The sequence below is a fragment of the Alosa pseudoharengus genome, unplaced genomic scaffold, assembly GCF_046254945.1.
Source record: "Alosa pseudoharengus isolate Yale_2024_CS ecotype anadromous, Long Island Sound unplaced genomic scaffold, YU_APseudo_1.1 YU_APseudo_1.1_scf_7, whole genome shotgun sequence".
In the NCBI taxonomy this organism is placed as follows: Eukaryota; Metazoa; Chordata; class Actinopteri; order Clupeiformes; family Clupeidae; genus Alosa; species Alosa pseudoharengus.
This window is the reverse complement of record NW_027468859.1, coordinates 22,563,007-22,579,846: the sequence shown is the minus strand read 5'-3', so window position 1 is coordinate 22,579,846 and position 16,840 is coordinate 22,563,007. Positions and strand designations below refer to the sequence as shown.

General features: G+C 44.8%; 1 protein-coding gene across 2 annotated transcripts; it reads left to right on the top strand.

Moving 5' to 3' along the window:
* The first annotated feature begins 13,727 nt into the window (after positions 1–13,727).
* LOC143110394 (uncharacterized) lies at positions 13,728–16,840 on the top strand. Of its 2 annotated transcripts, XM_076273278.1 has the most exons (4): positions 13,728–13,901; positions 14,754–14,945; positions 15,061–15,157; positions 15,280–16,840. In XM_076273278.1, the coding sequence occupies exon 4, from the start codon at positions 15,689–15,691 to the stop codon at positions 16,613–16,615; it is 927 nt and encodes a 308-aa protein (XP_076129393.1). In that variant the 5' UTR covers positions 13,728–13,901; positions 14,754–14,945; positions 15,061–15,157; positions 15,280–15,688; the 3' UTR covers positions 16,616–16,840. The 2 variants fall into 2 exon arrangements, with proteins under 2 accessions (XP_076129393.1, XP_076129394.1); XM_076273279.1 differs by lacking the exon at positions 13,728–13,901 and having other exon boundaries at positions 14,684–14,945.

The window sequence follows — 16,840 nt, the reverse complement described above, 5'->3', positions numbered from 1 at the left end:
AGTTTTTTTTTTATCTATGTAGGCTATTTCTTTAATGTTACATTATTATTTTGTTAATACATGGAATAAATCACCACAAACACACGCGACTGTAGCCTATGGGCTTCTTCTGTAGCCTAACCGGCTTGCTGCAGCGTGGCTAACAACGCCCCTAAAACAAGTGTAACCGTCGGCTCCTCGAGGCTTATATTACTTAAACGAAGTTACAGCAGCTATTAGGCCCGAGGTGCAGTGAAATGGCGTCATCTGGTGGTCATACAATTCACCCGCTATTAGACCCGAAGTGCAGGAGAAGTGGATATTCAACCACGCCATCCTTCAGGTCGCAGCGACACGTAGGTGTACTTTATGTGCTGTGTCATGCTCCCATCTAGTGGTTGTGGAATATTTAACACCCATTATAGTTCTGGGAATAGATGTGCCCTCGAATAAATGTTACAAATGTTGTAACTTTGTTACAAATTATATGAGTAATCCATCTGATAAATTGTGTTTTTCTTTTTATACTTCGTACCTTTATGAATTGAAGTGTATCATTAAGGTACCTTTTTCAATGTCATTACTCTGACATTCGACATTAGTCGACCATAAATTTGGGCAATGGGCACATTGTTAGGGGTTGACACTTTGCATAAGATTTCTCCACATTACTTGATCCAAATTCTGTGATTTTTGTTGTATAAATGTTGTACAATTATGTAGTTTCGTATCAAAGTGGAATGGTTGTTTTCATAAGTCAGCGGCGTTAGTTTGAGCACATAATTGACGTTTTGTTTACATGTGTTCAATGTAAGTCAATGGGAGCCGGAAATACATAAATAGCGGCGTCCAAAGAATCTTTTGCCGGATAGCATGACGGCGGTTGAGAACAGCTGTGTTCAAAGACACTGACGGCTATTGTTGAAGCATCAGCTCTGGTCTGAAGCACTGGTGTGAAGTCATACGCAAGTAAAGATGAGCAAGTTTACCTGTGCAAGTTCACATAAGGACACCGACAAAGGCAACCATGTCCTATTGTCTCCATGCCAATCTTTAACAGAAAAAATGTCCGATATCTCTGAACCACAATAACCACATCAATAGATGGTAAGGTGTTGTTTGAATTCCCTTCCTTGTAGCATCCTTTTCTGCATTCCACAGTGGGGACAAGTTGTTTAATTAAATAACAATTCTATTTCCTTATTAGCTGCATACTTGAGGTTGGAGATATTAAGGTATATCAAGTTTCTCACATACTGGAACTTCAAGATACATAGCCTTATTATTTTCTTATTCAGTTCTGCACTGGACTTGAATTACGAAATTTGGCACAGATGATTTTGGCCTATTGATTATAATGTGGTTAATTGAAAGCTCTGTCAGTCGTTTTGGATAAGCATCAGCTAGATGACTAAATGTAAATGTAAATTCTTGAATTATTCTTCTGATCACACTACAGCCAGCCACTGTCATCTTCAACCAGTAACAGGAGATACGTTCTGCTATTTGCGCAGTTGTTTGCGAATATGTATCAAAACAACACCACTTAATTTCAGGTTAAAATGCATTGTAATGCGCGTTACTGAAGTTTGTACCGAGTAAAATATTACCCAATTGTTTTTGTAATGCCTTACATTACTGCGTTACAGCAAAAAACAATACATTACAGTAATTACATTACTTTTGTAACTCGTTACTCCCAACACTGATGGTGCAAGAATATGTGGATGAAATTAATTATGTTTCCCATGGCATTTGGTAAAATAAATGCTCAAAAACTCGAAGAAAATCTATCTTGGATTATAGCAGATAAGTGTCTTGTATCATATCTATAATTTTGGTGAGCTCTACAGGAATTACAAACTATCTCAGATGTAAATGGTTGCGTATCCTATTACTCAAATTCAATTAAACCCACCAATAGGCTAGCTAGACCTTAGTTTCACAGCCTAGGTATGTTAGCAACACGGCTTGAAAGCATTACCTGTATCACAAACAAAAACGAAACAATGCGTGTAATTTATCTGGGAATAGGCTACTGAAGGTAGGGGCGAGCTATCTCGCTGGCGTGTTTAATTTGGTTCCTTGGTTAACATAATGTAGGCTACGTTTTTTTGCACAAAATTGCGTCTGCTAATAAACTTTAAACATAAACACAAACAAGCGTGATCTCCTGTGGTATCCTGACTGCGCCTTAAACGTTAGCCTACTATTATTTGTTGACATGAAACCTGAACGAACGGCAGCTGTTCCTGAGTGTTCACTTGCGTCTATTTTTTTTTTTAATTAGGCAACTTTTTTTTGCAGTGGTGCTTGATTTCCAGGAGCGGCGCTGCGCCGCTGATAAATAAATTGTAGGGGAAACACTGAGCCTATTTTTGTTAATTAGTTGTCCCTACTCAGCACACCAAATAAGGAAGGGCTATAGTTAGAAATTGTGGTGATAAAATATGTAGATTTAGCTAGTTTGGTCTTTATGTAGCCTTGGCAAATAGCCATCTAGTAGTCCTGAATAATATGCACATGAAATAACACTTGTTAAACTCACCTAAACATGTATTTTGCAATCATTTAACCCGCCATGGGCAATGCTAAAGTCACTGTTACAAACAGTGCAAAATGCAATCATTATTATAAAACTCCTATGACAAGGGTACACTTTCGTGTAGTCTGGTGTGAAATGGGTCTTTTTGGGGGGCACTCTGCCTCTGCCATGACTCTCCTGTTCCTACTGAACTGAACTAAAACAGGCCAATCAGGATGATTTCTGTCTTGAACAGGCACCCACGCACTACATCTCTCTCTCTCCATCCCCGTCGTGTGCGCGTCACAGGTTCAGTAGTCGTGGTTATGTGAACTTAGTTTCCAACAATTAATTTATACTTAAATTTTGGCTGTAATGAAGCACTCCCCTGCACCCACACACAGACTCAGAGAAATAGGTACGAAAATACAAGTCTTTATTTTAAAGTTCATTAATATTCATAGAGGATATAATTAACCCTTAGAACCCGATTGACGCAAAGTGCGTCAAAAAACACACCCTTTCTTCTCTGTTACATTGCTCCGGAACGGTTTATTTAACCTTTATTGCACGACAGAGCAGAAGTGGGGCTTTCCAACGAGACTACACACTTGTCTGTACGATCAAGTATGAAAATTAAAAAAAATCATGAAATGAAATCAAATTGCATCATATTTACAGTCTATACTTCTCTGCGTTCACCTGCACACACATTATTATGACCGCCGCTAGCGAAGCTAGCGAAGCGGTCATATAGGGATTGTCAAAGTTTTTTTTTCCCCTCATCTACTTCCTGAATTTTTGGTCAACGATACCCGGGACACCGAACCACCGGGGCACATGAAATTTGGTGGATATGTAGCCCCACTAGACTTTTACGGAAAAATTTCGTTTCGTCCCCGGGGCCCCCCCGTGCTGGGCCCCCCGAACCGCAAAAAAAGCAGTTTTTCCTAAATAACTATACCTGAACCGTGGCACTGAGGATGAATAATCTTTTATGGTATGTTGGTCTCAAGGGCCCACATCAATCTGGCCCATAATCACTCATTTGTGATTTGCACCCCCCCGGTAAAAAATGAAAATGCAATATTATTCTGCTTTAATCGCCCCTATCTTCAGTTAAGATGTTCAGAACTGCACCAAATTTTATGTGTATGATTGACCTGGCATTCTCTGGGGGTATGCCAAGTTTCGTAGAATTTCATGGGGGGGTCTAAAAAAAATTAGGTTTGGTGTACATTTAGTGACTGTACACTCATTGGCCTGTAGATGGCGGTGCACACTTATACACATGCACACACACACAGGCACCCACCAGGGTTTCCGTTGTCCGGTAATTACATTGGCCGGAAAAAAAATGAAATGTCCGACATAATTAAATCTCTCCGGTCAAATTGTCCGATTGAAATTGGCTAATAATCCTGTCCCCTAACGCAATCTGAATTTGAGAATAAGCCATAATACGTAAACCTATATTATGCGTCCTCTGGCTATGTTTTTAAATGAACAGGCCCTACCGTTTGAAAAGTAAGCTATTAAACAACACGCATAGCCTATGCTGCATTTCAAATAGGAAGCGCACGCTTAAAACGTCCATGTTAAACAACGAACAGTGAGGCGGTTCAAACATGGCCAGGCCCAGGCAGACTAGCCTTAAAAGTTTTTTCAGAGGCCAGACGCGATGGATGATGATAAATTGGTAACGTCTGAAGCCTCAGATGTCCGGTCAACTCCACCACCACATAAAAAGCAGAAGTGTCGGCGTATCTGTCGGAATCAGTGACATTGGAAGTGGAGTTGCGGGGGATGCGGCCGCTCCAAGACACTGTCATTCTCCGTGTAGGCCTACACTGTCACTGGACATGCAAAGTGTTCTTTACCCAAAGCATACAGTAGGCCTATGCGTTCTCTGTCTATGATCTGCAGGGTTAGGGCCTCCTCGACGAGGAGATTAGGCTATACGGTCCGCGAATAATTTCTGGCACAATTAAACGGTATCATTGAACCGCGGCCGAAAGAAAAATAAACTAAACATTTCCCAGAATAGGAAACATTTCTTAATTTATTGTTATCAAATAGAGGCATAGCATTAGGGGGTAGTGGTGTGAGCGCTCATTCTTGTATGTGCGCATCTGTGTAAGTTAAACAGTCACCACTGGAGAACGTAGCAGCAACAAACAACGTAGCCTTTTTAAAACAACGAACGAAGCGGACTCTTGCTGTCCATGAAAAGATACTGGCTAGATCTTGTTCGGCATGTTTATGTTAGGCTAATGAACATATTGCATTCTATACAGCTTGATTATAGTCTGTCTCCAGTTTTCCTCAATTTGACTAATTAAGAAGCGATAATATATTTGACCGGCATATCATCAAAATGTCCGGAAAACGAAACCTCTGCCGGTCACTTTGACCGGCACCATTTTTTTCTAGCGGAAACTCTGGTATGGGGATCTATTGTATTAAAGGGTTGTGAGCCTCTCAAATTCCTGTAGTGCCACCCGGTGTTCGTGTGTAGGGTTAAACTTCCCCAAGTGCTGTATGACAGAAGTGTGTGTGTGTGTGTTTGTCATGTGTTCCAGCTTAGGCCTCTGGTAGAAAGGAAAGGACTGGACTCTCTTCACGGTCGACAGTGGATTAGGAGAGTGGAGGGCCAAAGAATTGACATTGGACTTTTTAACCCTTAGAACCCTAAGCTGTTTTTAGGGCATTTTCACTACCTTTATTCATAAGGATTTATTCTGGTCATTGTAAGTGCCACACACATATATTATATATTGTTTTTTTCAGGAGAGTCTAGGCTATTCAGATCTGCCATCATTTTATGTATTAATACTAGCATTGATTTTATTTTGATTTTTAAAGAATTAAAATATAAAAAGTGTATTATAAAAATTCTTATATTTCGACATGTATCTCACCACAGCAAGCGCACAGCTCTACATGCATTTCATGTGTGTGTAGGGCAGACTGTCCTGAATCGGGCTATATAATTGCCATGTTGGAGGGATACTCTGGGGCTGAGCAATTTACAGAAATATTTGCTGTGTGATTTTCAGAAATAAATGGCATTTTTTATTTAGTGATGAAAAATGACCTTTCTGCGCTCCATATCTGTGACACGAACTGATCTGACTTGACTTGACCCGAGGTTGCGTGTTAGCCTGCGTGCCTGTGTGTATGCAGTCATAATAATTCTCAACTTTTTACTGCATTGCCATGAACAAAGTAAAGGCTAAAAGGTGTTTATTTGTTGAACAAATTGGGATGCAATGTGAGCCTTGAATTGGATGCCATGCAGGAATTTGCTAGGATCTCAAAACCGGAATATGAACATGCTTTGCCATAGAGAAACACATGATAGCATTGGATTATAAACATGCTTTGCCACAAGAACAAACAAAAACGTGGGGTAAGTCTAGCTATATGAAGTTATTATTTTGCTGTCACTTCGTCTGTTTTATAACTCAGAAGGATGTACTTGGTATCAAATGATAGCTCTGAGTCTCCTCTTTCATCTGACATGCGTGGCATATCTATGCGATCACGGGTCCGCAAGTAATTCAAACGAGAGTAATGAGTGTGCAGCATTGGTTTGTGTACATGACATTATTTTGCAGTCACTTCGTCTGGTTTTATAAGCCAGAAGGATCGATAAAGGATTTGATACTTGGTATCAAATGATAGCCCTGTGCCCCCTCTTTCATCTGATATGCTTGCCATATCGATGCGATCACGGGTTCGCGAGTAATTCAAACTAGAACTAGATGTACCGCATAGCGGTACAAAATATGACCGCCGCTCAGTCCTGTACATCCGTTCCGCGAAAATAAATCACACTTCAATGTCTCCATATTTTACTCCATCCCCCACTCTTGAAACTTTTGTGTATGCTTGTTTGGCATGCCTGAGTGTGTGTGCGGCTGCACAGAAAGAAGCCTACTGGTGCTGAAAAGGTGAATAGATTGTAGAATAGCCAAAGAAGATGTAGCATTGTTATAAAACCTTTAAAATCTCTAAACAATCACAAGTAGGGCAGTTCATCACAGTTCATCCATTGCAACTGGATTGATGAAAGGTCACTTACACCTGTAGGCTAGGCCTACATTGTAAAAGCAAAAGGTATCAGCATAATGTTATTTATTTATTTGTTTGTTTGTTTGTTTGTTTATTTACAAAAACATCTCTGTCAGTTCCATGCCGTTTTCAACAGCTATCAAAAACAAAGGTCATTTTTGGATGGATGGATTTTTTGTGAATGTTTCTTCTTCTACATAAGATTTTAGTCATCTTTAGTTCATGTAATACTTTATTGTCAATGCACAAATTAAGTAACAGTAGTCTGAAACGTTATTGTTAATGCACAAATTAAGTAACAGTAGTCTGAAACGAAATGCTGTTTTACATCTAACCAGTGGTGCAAATAACTGACATGTCCACATGGGCCTTTATTAAATGCGTCGCTAGACTGTTCATACACATTTTAACGGGCCAAAGTTGAAGAGCTGTTGTCCGTTATTGTTCGTGCAAATATAGGCTGATTCATGTTCCCTTGCATTGTGTAACTGAGGTCCATGTCTAGTCTGTCTTTCACCAGACCAAGCTCAATCTTTTAAGAAATCAAAAAATAAATAGCGGGCAGATCAGGCTGGGTTCACCCAGCCTAGTTCATAGGCACCCGATATTGTTTAATTTTCCGATTGAGATATCCACGCTCTGGCTATTCTAAATGCAAAAATGCATCAGGGAGTTATGACAAAACTTTAACTAACAAACTAGATCCTAATAGAAAGCTGTTAGCTTCCCTAAGCTACAGGTAGGCTTATAAGGTAGGCATATTTACAACATAAATTGTCAATAGGCTATGCTGGCGACACAAATAAAATCTCCTTTGGAAACCAATGGCTTACGCCTTACAGTATCAAGCGGACTTAAACTGCCATACCGTGGCGAAAAGTTGTAATAAAATTCACGCAGCTCAATGAGTCAAGGAAAGCGCGAATGAAGTAGCCACTTCTAAATGGGACCCACTACACAGTAAGGTGTGTTGCTAAAGCAGCCATAATGAAATGAAGGTGTCATTGTTTGGATACTTCACACACACGGGCTTTTTAATTTCACAGACTACAACTACCAAGCTGGAATCAAAGCACATCGATTCCCCTCTCACACCCTGCACGCACTTAAAACAAAATAAACAGGCGTCTCAGTCTCACGCATGTATAGGCAAAACTGTATCAGACCGGTGTAACGTTGGTAAATCTTCCATTGCACAAAATTATTTTTGTAGCACGTGCAGCAAATGACAGTCGAAAGATACAATTACAGTGCTGCTATCAATTTGCTTGGTATAACCGCATTTATAGTTTTCTACAAATGCAATCAATCAAATTGGCCTCCATCACTCAACCAACGCTAACGGTAACACTAGGTCCTTATTGATATTATAAGATTAACGTAGGCCTACCTGCAGTAAAAACCAAGCATGTCCGATAAACATCCTCAGATTTATTTCAGCTTCAAGAAGAAATGGGAATTACATTTCATGTGAACATCATCCTATCCTTATTAGACGTTCTCTGCGGTAAACTAGTCCTTGTAGGAAGCGTCCATTGTTCCAACCCACTTTTAACTTCCAACAAAATTACGTCTCACTACAACGATGCGCCATCTAGTGGACAAACGACAACTTATCGCCAATACTGGAAATGCAGCCATGATGATGATGAATATTTATTTTGGCTTTCTTTTAATGCTACTAAATTTGTAATTATGTATTGGCCGTTCTAATACCGATAGTATGTGGGTGGCCCAAATAAATATATTGTAACAAACTGAAACAAAGATTGTCTCAAAATGGTCTTTATTGGTTACGCACCAAAAACACGAACGTCATAAATCAGGCAACACAAGGGAGGTCAATTAAACAAGCACAATACACAAACAGGGTAGTCCCATACAATACACGGGGTAAACACATGAGGTACAACATAAAGAAAGACTATACCAGCTAACACATACATGATAAGGTAAACGCCATTACTCATACTAAACCAACATCAACATTACACACACACACACGCACAGCATTATGGGAGTACAGTGATGACAGCTAGGCTCAGATCATTACACAGCCCCCCCGAGACTTAGTCCATGTCCCCTTGACTCAAGTCTTACCCTACGTCAGTCCATGAGCCTGGCTGGGACGCGACGCTGGCGTTGTGGGCGCCCCGCTGTCGCGGCGGTGACTTCCGGTGAAGGCTGCACGGTGATCGGTGTTAGAGCCACAGCTCCATTGTCACCAAGTTCCACAGAGTCAGTGTCAAAGTCTCCACGACCCTCAGCTGAGGCCAGGGGTCGACACGGGGCCAGTCGATCACGGTGGAGAGCCACAACTCTCCGACGCCCAATCAGTCCCACACGATAGACCACACCAGACAGCTTCTCCAAGACATCGCACGGCCCGACCCACTGGCCAGTGAGTTTCGGGGAAATGCCTTTCTTTCTCTCCGGGCAGTACACCCACACTTTATCGCCGGTCTGGAACTCCTGGCCGCGACAGCGCGTATCGTAAGCTCGCTTTTGACGTATTCCAGCTTCACTCATAGCCTGCCGGGCCAACTCATGTACTCCTTTGAGTCTCTCGCGTAGCTGCTTGTAGTATTCCAGCCCTGGCTTACCTCCAATCTCCGCTTCCGGAGGCGAACCGAACACCAAGTCCACCGGCGTGCGTAGCTCTCGCCCGAACATCAGAGCTGCCGGTGTGCATTTTGTTGACTCTTGCACCGCTGTGCGATATGCCCATAGCACCAGGGGCAAGTGTAAGTCCCAGTCCTTTTGTCGGCGGTCGGCCAATATGGCCAGCTGCACTGCTAGCGTCCGGTTAAACCGTTCGACCAGCCCGTCGCTTTGTGGATGCAGAGGTGTCGTTCTCGTTTTCCGGATGCCCATGCGCTGGCAAACCTCAGCAAACACCTCCGCCTCGAAATTCCTCCCTTGGTCGCTGTGGAGCTCTTCCGGTGCCCCGAACCGGCAGAACATCTCAGTGACCAGTCTGTCCACTGTCGTGTGGGCGCTCTGATCTGGCACTGCATACGCCTCCGGCCACTTAGTGAAATAGTCCATAGCTACGAGCACGTAGCGATTTCCCCGCTCTGTGACTGGCAGTGGGCCCATGATATCGACGGCTACCCGCTCCATGGGAGCCCCGACTGCGTATTGCTGCAGCGGAGCGTGCGAGCGTCGCGTGGGGCCCTTCTTTGCTGTGCAGGCGTCACAGCAGTGAACATGCAGTTCAACGTCCAGCCTGCATCCCGGCCAATAGAAGTGGCTTCTCAGCCGACGAAGAGTTTTTGCGATGCCGAAATGAGCCGCCCCCACAGCCCCATGTACCTGTTCCAGTACACGGGCTCGTAATCCAGCAGGAACCAGCAACTGGAAAATGTCAGATTGTCGATCGGGGGCTCGCCAGTGTCTATACAACAGTCCTTGACGTGCTACTATTCCCGGCCACTGTGAATAAATCGCTTTGGTCTCTGGATCGAGTGCTGATACGTCAGTCCATGGCGGTCGCTGACCGGCTTCGATCCATGACCACACTCGGCCAAGCGTGGCGTCCTCCGATTGCGCCTTCCGGATCTCCTCCCTCGACATCACGTCCACCGGCGACTGCGCGTCCATGGCCTCAGCTGCCGCTCTGCAGTGCTGTGTTGTGGCGTTGGGCTGCGGTGCGTTGTCTCTCTCGCTGGCGTGAAGCTGGCGAGCGGTGGCTCTCTTGATGGCGCGGCGCTGGCGAGCGTTGAGTCTCTCGCTGGCGTGCTGTTGGCGAGCGTTGACCCTCTCGTTGGCGCGACGCTGGTAAGCGTTGAAAACAGCGACTCTCTCTCTCTCTGCCAGCGGTGATGCAGCCTGTAGCCGACGAGCGGGCTCCGGTTGAGCCGCGGCCAGGCTCCTCTCCTCCCTCCGGTGGCAGTGCTGGCACTGGTCTGCTGCACACGGACGCCTGGACAGGGCGTCCGCGTTGCCGTGAAGGCGACCCGCCCGGTGTCGAATCTCCATGTCGTAGTCCTGGAGCGCCTCCAGCCAGCGAGCCAGCTGGCCCTCTGGTTCTTTGAAGTTCAGCAGCCAGGTGAGCGATGCATGGTCCGTTCTCAGCAGGAACCGTTTGCCGTAGAGGTAGGTTCGGAAATGGCGCACTGCCACCACCACAGCCAACAGTTCTCTGCGGGTCACGCAGTAGTTCTTCTCCGCTCGGTCCAGTGAGCGGCTGAAGTATGCGACCACCTGCTCGCCCTGCTCGCCTGCTTGAGAGAGGACGGCGCCGACGCCCACGTCGCTGGCGTCGGTGTCCAGGATGAACGGCAGTTGAGGGTCAGGGAAAGCGGAACTGCCACAGCCCTTGCCCGATGGTAAACGCTGTCTTCGGCCGAGCTTCCGGGGCTAGTTCAATCTGCCAGTAGCCACTGCGTAAGTCCAGCGAGCTAAACCAGCAGGAGCCGGCAATGCTGTCCAGCGCATCGTCAATGCGGGGGAGCGGGTAGGAGTCTTTCCGGGTTACCTGGTTGAGGCGCCTGTAGTCAACACAGAACCGCCACGAGCCGTCCTTCTTCCGGACGAGTACAGCCGGCGCAGCCCAGGGACTACTGCTTGGCTCTATCACTCCTGACGCGGCCATTTCCTTGATCTTTTCTTCAGCTGCTTGTCGTTTGGCGAACGGTAAGCGATGAGGCTGAAGTCGGATGGGCCGAGCATTTCCGGTGTCGATATCGTGTTGGACCAGGCTCGTTCGGGTGCAGTCCTCATCTCTTGCAGCGAAGATGTCGGTGTACGCTGCTAGTAGTCTCCGCACCTGGCTATCCTGTGCTTCACTCAGCCCCTCACAGCTACGAGTGCAGAGTTCATTTACGGCTTGCCTTGTCTCTACAGAGGGCCGCGCTCTCTGAGTGGAGAGTGGTGATTGCTCAACCCGCGCTCCTGGCTCCTCTCTAGTGGGCGTGAGCTGAGCAGTGGCGAACTCAGCAAGCGGACCTGGACGAGACCTGTTGTTTTCGCGGGCTTGAGTTTCGCGGGCTTGTGTGGGGAGGGGCGGAGACTCAGCAAGCGGACCTGGATGAGACCTGTTGTTTCCGCGGGCTTGAGTTTCGCGGGCTTGTGTGGGGAGGGGCGGAGTCTTGGATGGCGAGCACTCTTTGCGAGTTTGCTTCCTGCGGGCTTGTGTGGAGCGAGTTGGAGAGTTCTTCGTCGCGCCAGCTCTCCGCACTTCATGCTCTGTTTTCCGCACTTCATGCTCTGACAGGGTTTCCATCGCTCCCGTGTGGAGCGGGTTCAAGTGGCGGGATGCTGCCATCAGCCCGGTTCGTTTCCTCCTGTGGCCGGGGGCGGGTCTCTTCATCACGGTCACGCTGCAGGCTGGCTCCGTCTGCTGGGCTCAGCAGGTGGCCATGGGCGAGCGTGCTGTCGAAGAGCCGTCTTGGCAGGAAACTCATCATCGCCAGGTAATCGGTTGCAGCTTTCTCCTCCCGTCCAGTAGGGGTCGTCATCCCACTTCTGACACCAATGTAACAAACTGTAAGATTGTCTCAAAATGGTCTTTATTGGTTACGCACCAAAAACACGAACGTCATAAAACAGGCAACACAAGGGAGGTCAATTAAACAAGCACAATACACAAACAGGGTAGTCACATACAATACACGGGGTAAACACATGAGGTACAACATAAAGAAAGACTATACCAGCTAACACATACATGATAAGGTAAACGCCATTACTCATACTAAACCAACATCAACATTACACACACACACACGCACAGCATTATGGGAGTACAGTGATGACAGCTAGGCTCAGATCATTACAATATATTATGAAGCCCCAGCTAGTTGTACTCCACCCGCTACCCACGTAAGCGCCAATGCTCTGCTCACTACGTTACACTACCCCCCAATCACGCACAAGCAAACCCGCACTCAAACTACGAATAACTCTAAACGGAAGGGAAAGGCCACTTAGCTCAACATGGGGGGAAAGCTCCACACTTCTCTCCCCCCAAGGCAGTTGCGTAAGGGAGGTGTAATTCCACACTGATCACTGGTCCGGCAGCCTGCAGTCTGTGGCCTGTCGTCATTGAGCGTTATTCCGATGTTCTCCCCCGCGTCGTCGTGGCCAGTGGCGTTCCAGATCACGTGTGTATTTCCCCCACAGACTGCAGGGGCACTGCTCCTCATAATAGCCCCCTGTCCTGTCCGATCTCACCCTCCTCTGAATCGAGTTGTTATTAATTTTGCTAGAGAGTTGTTAGCAATTGAGCAACTAGAGAATGTAATTCCAGGGAATTACAAGTGCATGAAAATGACGCTAGGACAGACATGGTGGTTGCACAGCTTAATAAAAGTTGATAGTTTAAAAGTAGACAGTTTAAAAGTTGAATGTAGATTGGGAGTTGATCACACTAGTTGACTGAAAAGCCCAGGCTGCCAAACAGTTGTGGGCAGAGGACACAATTGGCGGGAGTCATAGCTGATGATGACAGTTGGATTGGCTGAACAGTTAAATAGTTGGATAGTTTAAATGGTTCAAATATTTCATAGGGAATTATTGTAGTGAGGACTTTTATTTTGAAACAGCTTTGGGCAGAGGAAACAGTTGACGGGAGTCAAAGTTGATGACAACTGACTGTTGCTAGAGTAGTTATGGTGGTTGCTATGCTGGTTGCTAGGTTAATGATGTTGGTTGCTAGGTTTTAATGGAATGTGGTTGCTAGGCTGTTGCTAGGGTACTTGAAGTCGTTGCTAGGTTGTTGCTAGGGTGTCCATGGTGGCTACTATCAGAAATAAAGGAGTTACTACAGTGGTTTGCTTGTATAATCATCTTGGTTGCTATGGAAACTGACATAGATGCTTAATTTCAATGGTTGCTAAATTGGTTGCTAGGTAGGTGGTGGTTTAATATAGTAGGCTAGAGGCATAGTTGATGATAACTGACAGTTGGAATAGTTGAACAGTTAAATAGTTGGAAATGGTTAAATTATTTAATAGGGAATTATTGTAGTGGAGACTTTTATTTTTAAACAGTTGTGGGCAGAGGAAACAGTTGAACAGGATCTGTAGTCTTAAGAGAGCCAGATTGTATGCTTAAAGCCTGAGACAGACAGTAGGCCATTTACGCAAAAAACGGAAATACGTCACAGTAGCGTTAACCCAGTTCCGTTGTAGTTTTGTTGATGGAGAAATGGCAGCTAACGGTAACGTTAGAGTTTTTTCGACAAGCCTGACTTGTTTACCAAAGTTCACCAGCGCCGATGTGGTGAAGAGTGTGGAGATGAATTCGTCCACTAAAGGCAACAAACTGGATAAGGGATATAAATTCTTCCACGAAGAATTTATCCACAATTACCAAGGTAAGTAAAGAAAAACATTGCTATAGCATTAGCCATATAACCGGTTATAACTCTGTTAACGTTAACTGTAAAGTAACTAATGGTTAAGTCTTAGGTGTTGTGAATTTGTAATATATAGAGTATAACACATCGCATTGAAGATGTTGTGTGCATGTTTAAGTGAGATGACATGAGATAACAACCAGTAATTTGGTGAAGCTGTACTAGGTAAATGTGAAATGTTACTGACATAGCAGCTATGTGTTGTGACTTAACGTTACCATTACGAAGTGAAGTTGTGTATTTCTATCTATGTGAGATAACACTTAATGTTTTTGTTTCATGCGGTTATAGTATCAAATATACTCCAGGGACAGGTTGTAGTGAGAGGTAGATGCTTCAGGTCAATGAGGAAGAGCGAGGAGCCTCACAAACTGGAGGTTTGACTATAGACAGAATGCCGGTTGGCAAAAGTTCAAAAGTTGCCCGTTCTTGTGCGATCTCTCTTCTCGCTGCGGTTGCGGCACTTTCTTCGCTTACTATTTCTTTACTGAAAATAGGGTGACCAGACGGCCAGAACAGATTTTGTTTTACCTTAGCAGGGGACATAGACTGAACTGCTCTGTCCCTGTAAAATCTCAAGTCCAGGTTGAAATAAATTGCTCACGAACGTGGAGTACTTGTCACACAGATATAATAAAATAACATTGAACTTAGATTAAATGTAATCATTTGCATTCTGTACACAGCTCAGCACACCCATTGCAATCTGGTCACCCTACTGAAAGTTACAGTTTCATGTTATGATGAACATTGATGTAATAGCATAAGTACGACTTGAGTGTAACCTGTTTCATTTATTATTGTGTCTAGATATCACTGGAAGCTGAAAGTGCCAACCTGAAAGCTTTCTCCTGCAGTTGTGCAGCTGGTAAAGGATTCTGCAACCACATAGTTGCCATCCTGTACCAGACTGCACATTATTCACAGCTGGGTCTGCAGGCTGTTCCACCCCCTCTGGCCTGCACAAGTGGCTTGCAAAGATGGCACAGACCAAGAACACAGGTGGGTTTGTGTTAAACATGTCATTATGACTTTAAGAACGGATGCGTATCTATATATAAATTATAAAAACACCCCCAGTATTGACTACAGACTGTAACTGCTTTTTGTCTTTTAGGGAATCCATCCTGAACCTGTTAGTGAGCTGGTGGTGCAAAAGCCCAAAACAGTGGGCAAGACCGGTCTGAGGTCCACATTGTACAAGGCATATACAGGTGATTAATTTCTTAACTGTTTGATTGTTGCTTTGTGAGAGTAAATTAAGTTTTTTTTAATGTTATGTTTTTTATGTTTAAGTTTTTTTTAAAGTTATGACTAACATCATTATTAATTCCAGACCATTTCCATTTGTGGTCCCCCGTTGGTGGAACGATCTGCCAAGTGCCACCAGAGCAGGGGATGTCCCTCTCTATCTTGACGACACGTCACTTCCAAGGATACCTCCTCTCCTATCACTTTTTGACAACCTGACACGCATGACGCACACTTACCATGCTCTTCCCTCTTTTTCCTCCTTCACCTCCACCTCCATCTCTTCCCTCCTCTACCACTTTTCATTCTACCACACTTTCACTTGTACTTATAATGTAGACACTCCTTTCTCCAGTACTAGTATTGACAGATAATTAATAAAATATAAATGTAAATGCAGTTAAACATGTCTCATGTCTTAACTTTTCTTTTGTGTGACCAATAATCTTGTGTATCTTTTGCTCTTTTGTCTAGGACCACTGCCAGATCCATATATGATGGCATCTGGAGGCAAATTAGGCCAGGTACAGCCCCAGCCTCTCATGGCTGTTGTTTTGGATGGGCTTTCTAAGATGGAGCTGACACCATCTATATTTGGGTCTGTCCCTCGTGGATCCCCCCTGTCCTATCAATGTCCACCCAAGAAGTCCAGTGACCTCACCATACACCACATGGCTCCAGAATTTCCATCCCTTCCGCTGATGCAGCACACCTTGCATTGCAGCTTGCATTTCGTCCCGACCCTACATCAACAAATGCATCTTGAGTCTCTACAAGTGTCACCAGAGCTGTCCAGCAAGATAGAGGAAGAAACCCGGCAGCAGTCCAAATGTCCTGCGTGGACACAACTACGACGACCAAGGCTGACTGCCAGTCGTTTTCGGGATGCTTGCAGTAGTAGGGCGGGTAGTGCTGAGCAGGAGTCTGCAGCTGTTCACATGATCAGAGGCTCAACAATCCAAACAGCTGCAATGAAGCGTGGTCTGCTGATGGAGCCTGAAGTGCTGGCAAACTATGCTGAATTCAGGCAATGTAATGTGTTACCAGCAGGTTTCGTCATTCACCCTGACGCACCACATCTCGGGGCCAGTCCAGACGGTCGGGTGTATGACCCTTCAGAGTCGCCTCCTTTTGGCCTGGTTGAGGTGAAGAGCAGCACAAAAGATCATCCTTGTCAGGTTGCTCACCTCAAGGTGCAGGAAGGCCATGCCAGTCTGAGACGTACACACAAGTACTACTGGCAGGTTCAGGGCCAACTGGCTATCACAGGACTGGCATGGTGTGACTTTGTTACCGATACCCAATCAGATTTAACTGTAGAAAGAATTTGGCGTGATGATTCATTCATAGCGGAAATGAAACAGAAATTAGATGTATATTACTATGGCACATACATGAATGCATACCTTGAATTCCACTAATCTTTTTCCACTAATCAGTTTTGCCTTCTGTCCTGTTTTATTGTAAATGTTTGTTATTGATTGAATCAGTTGAATGTTTGTTATTGTTGTTGACTGAATCAGTTGTTATTAATCAGTTCATTAGATTAGATTAGATTCAACTTTATTGTCATTGTGCAGAGTACAAGTACAAAGACAGTGAAATGCAGTCTGCGTCTAACCAGAAGTGCAAAAAAGTGCAATGTA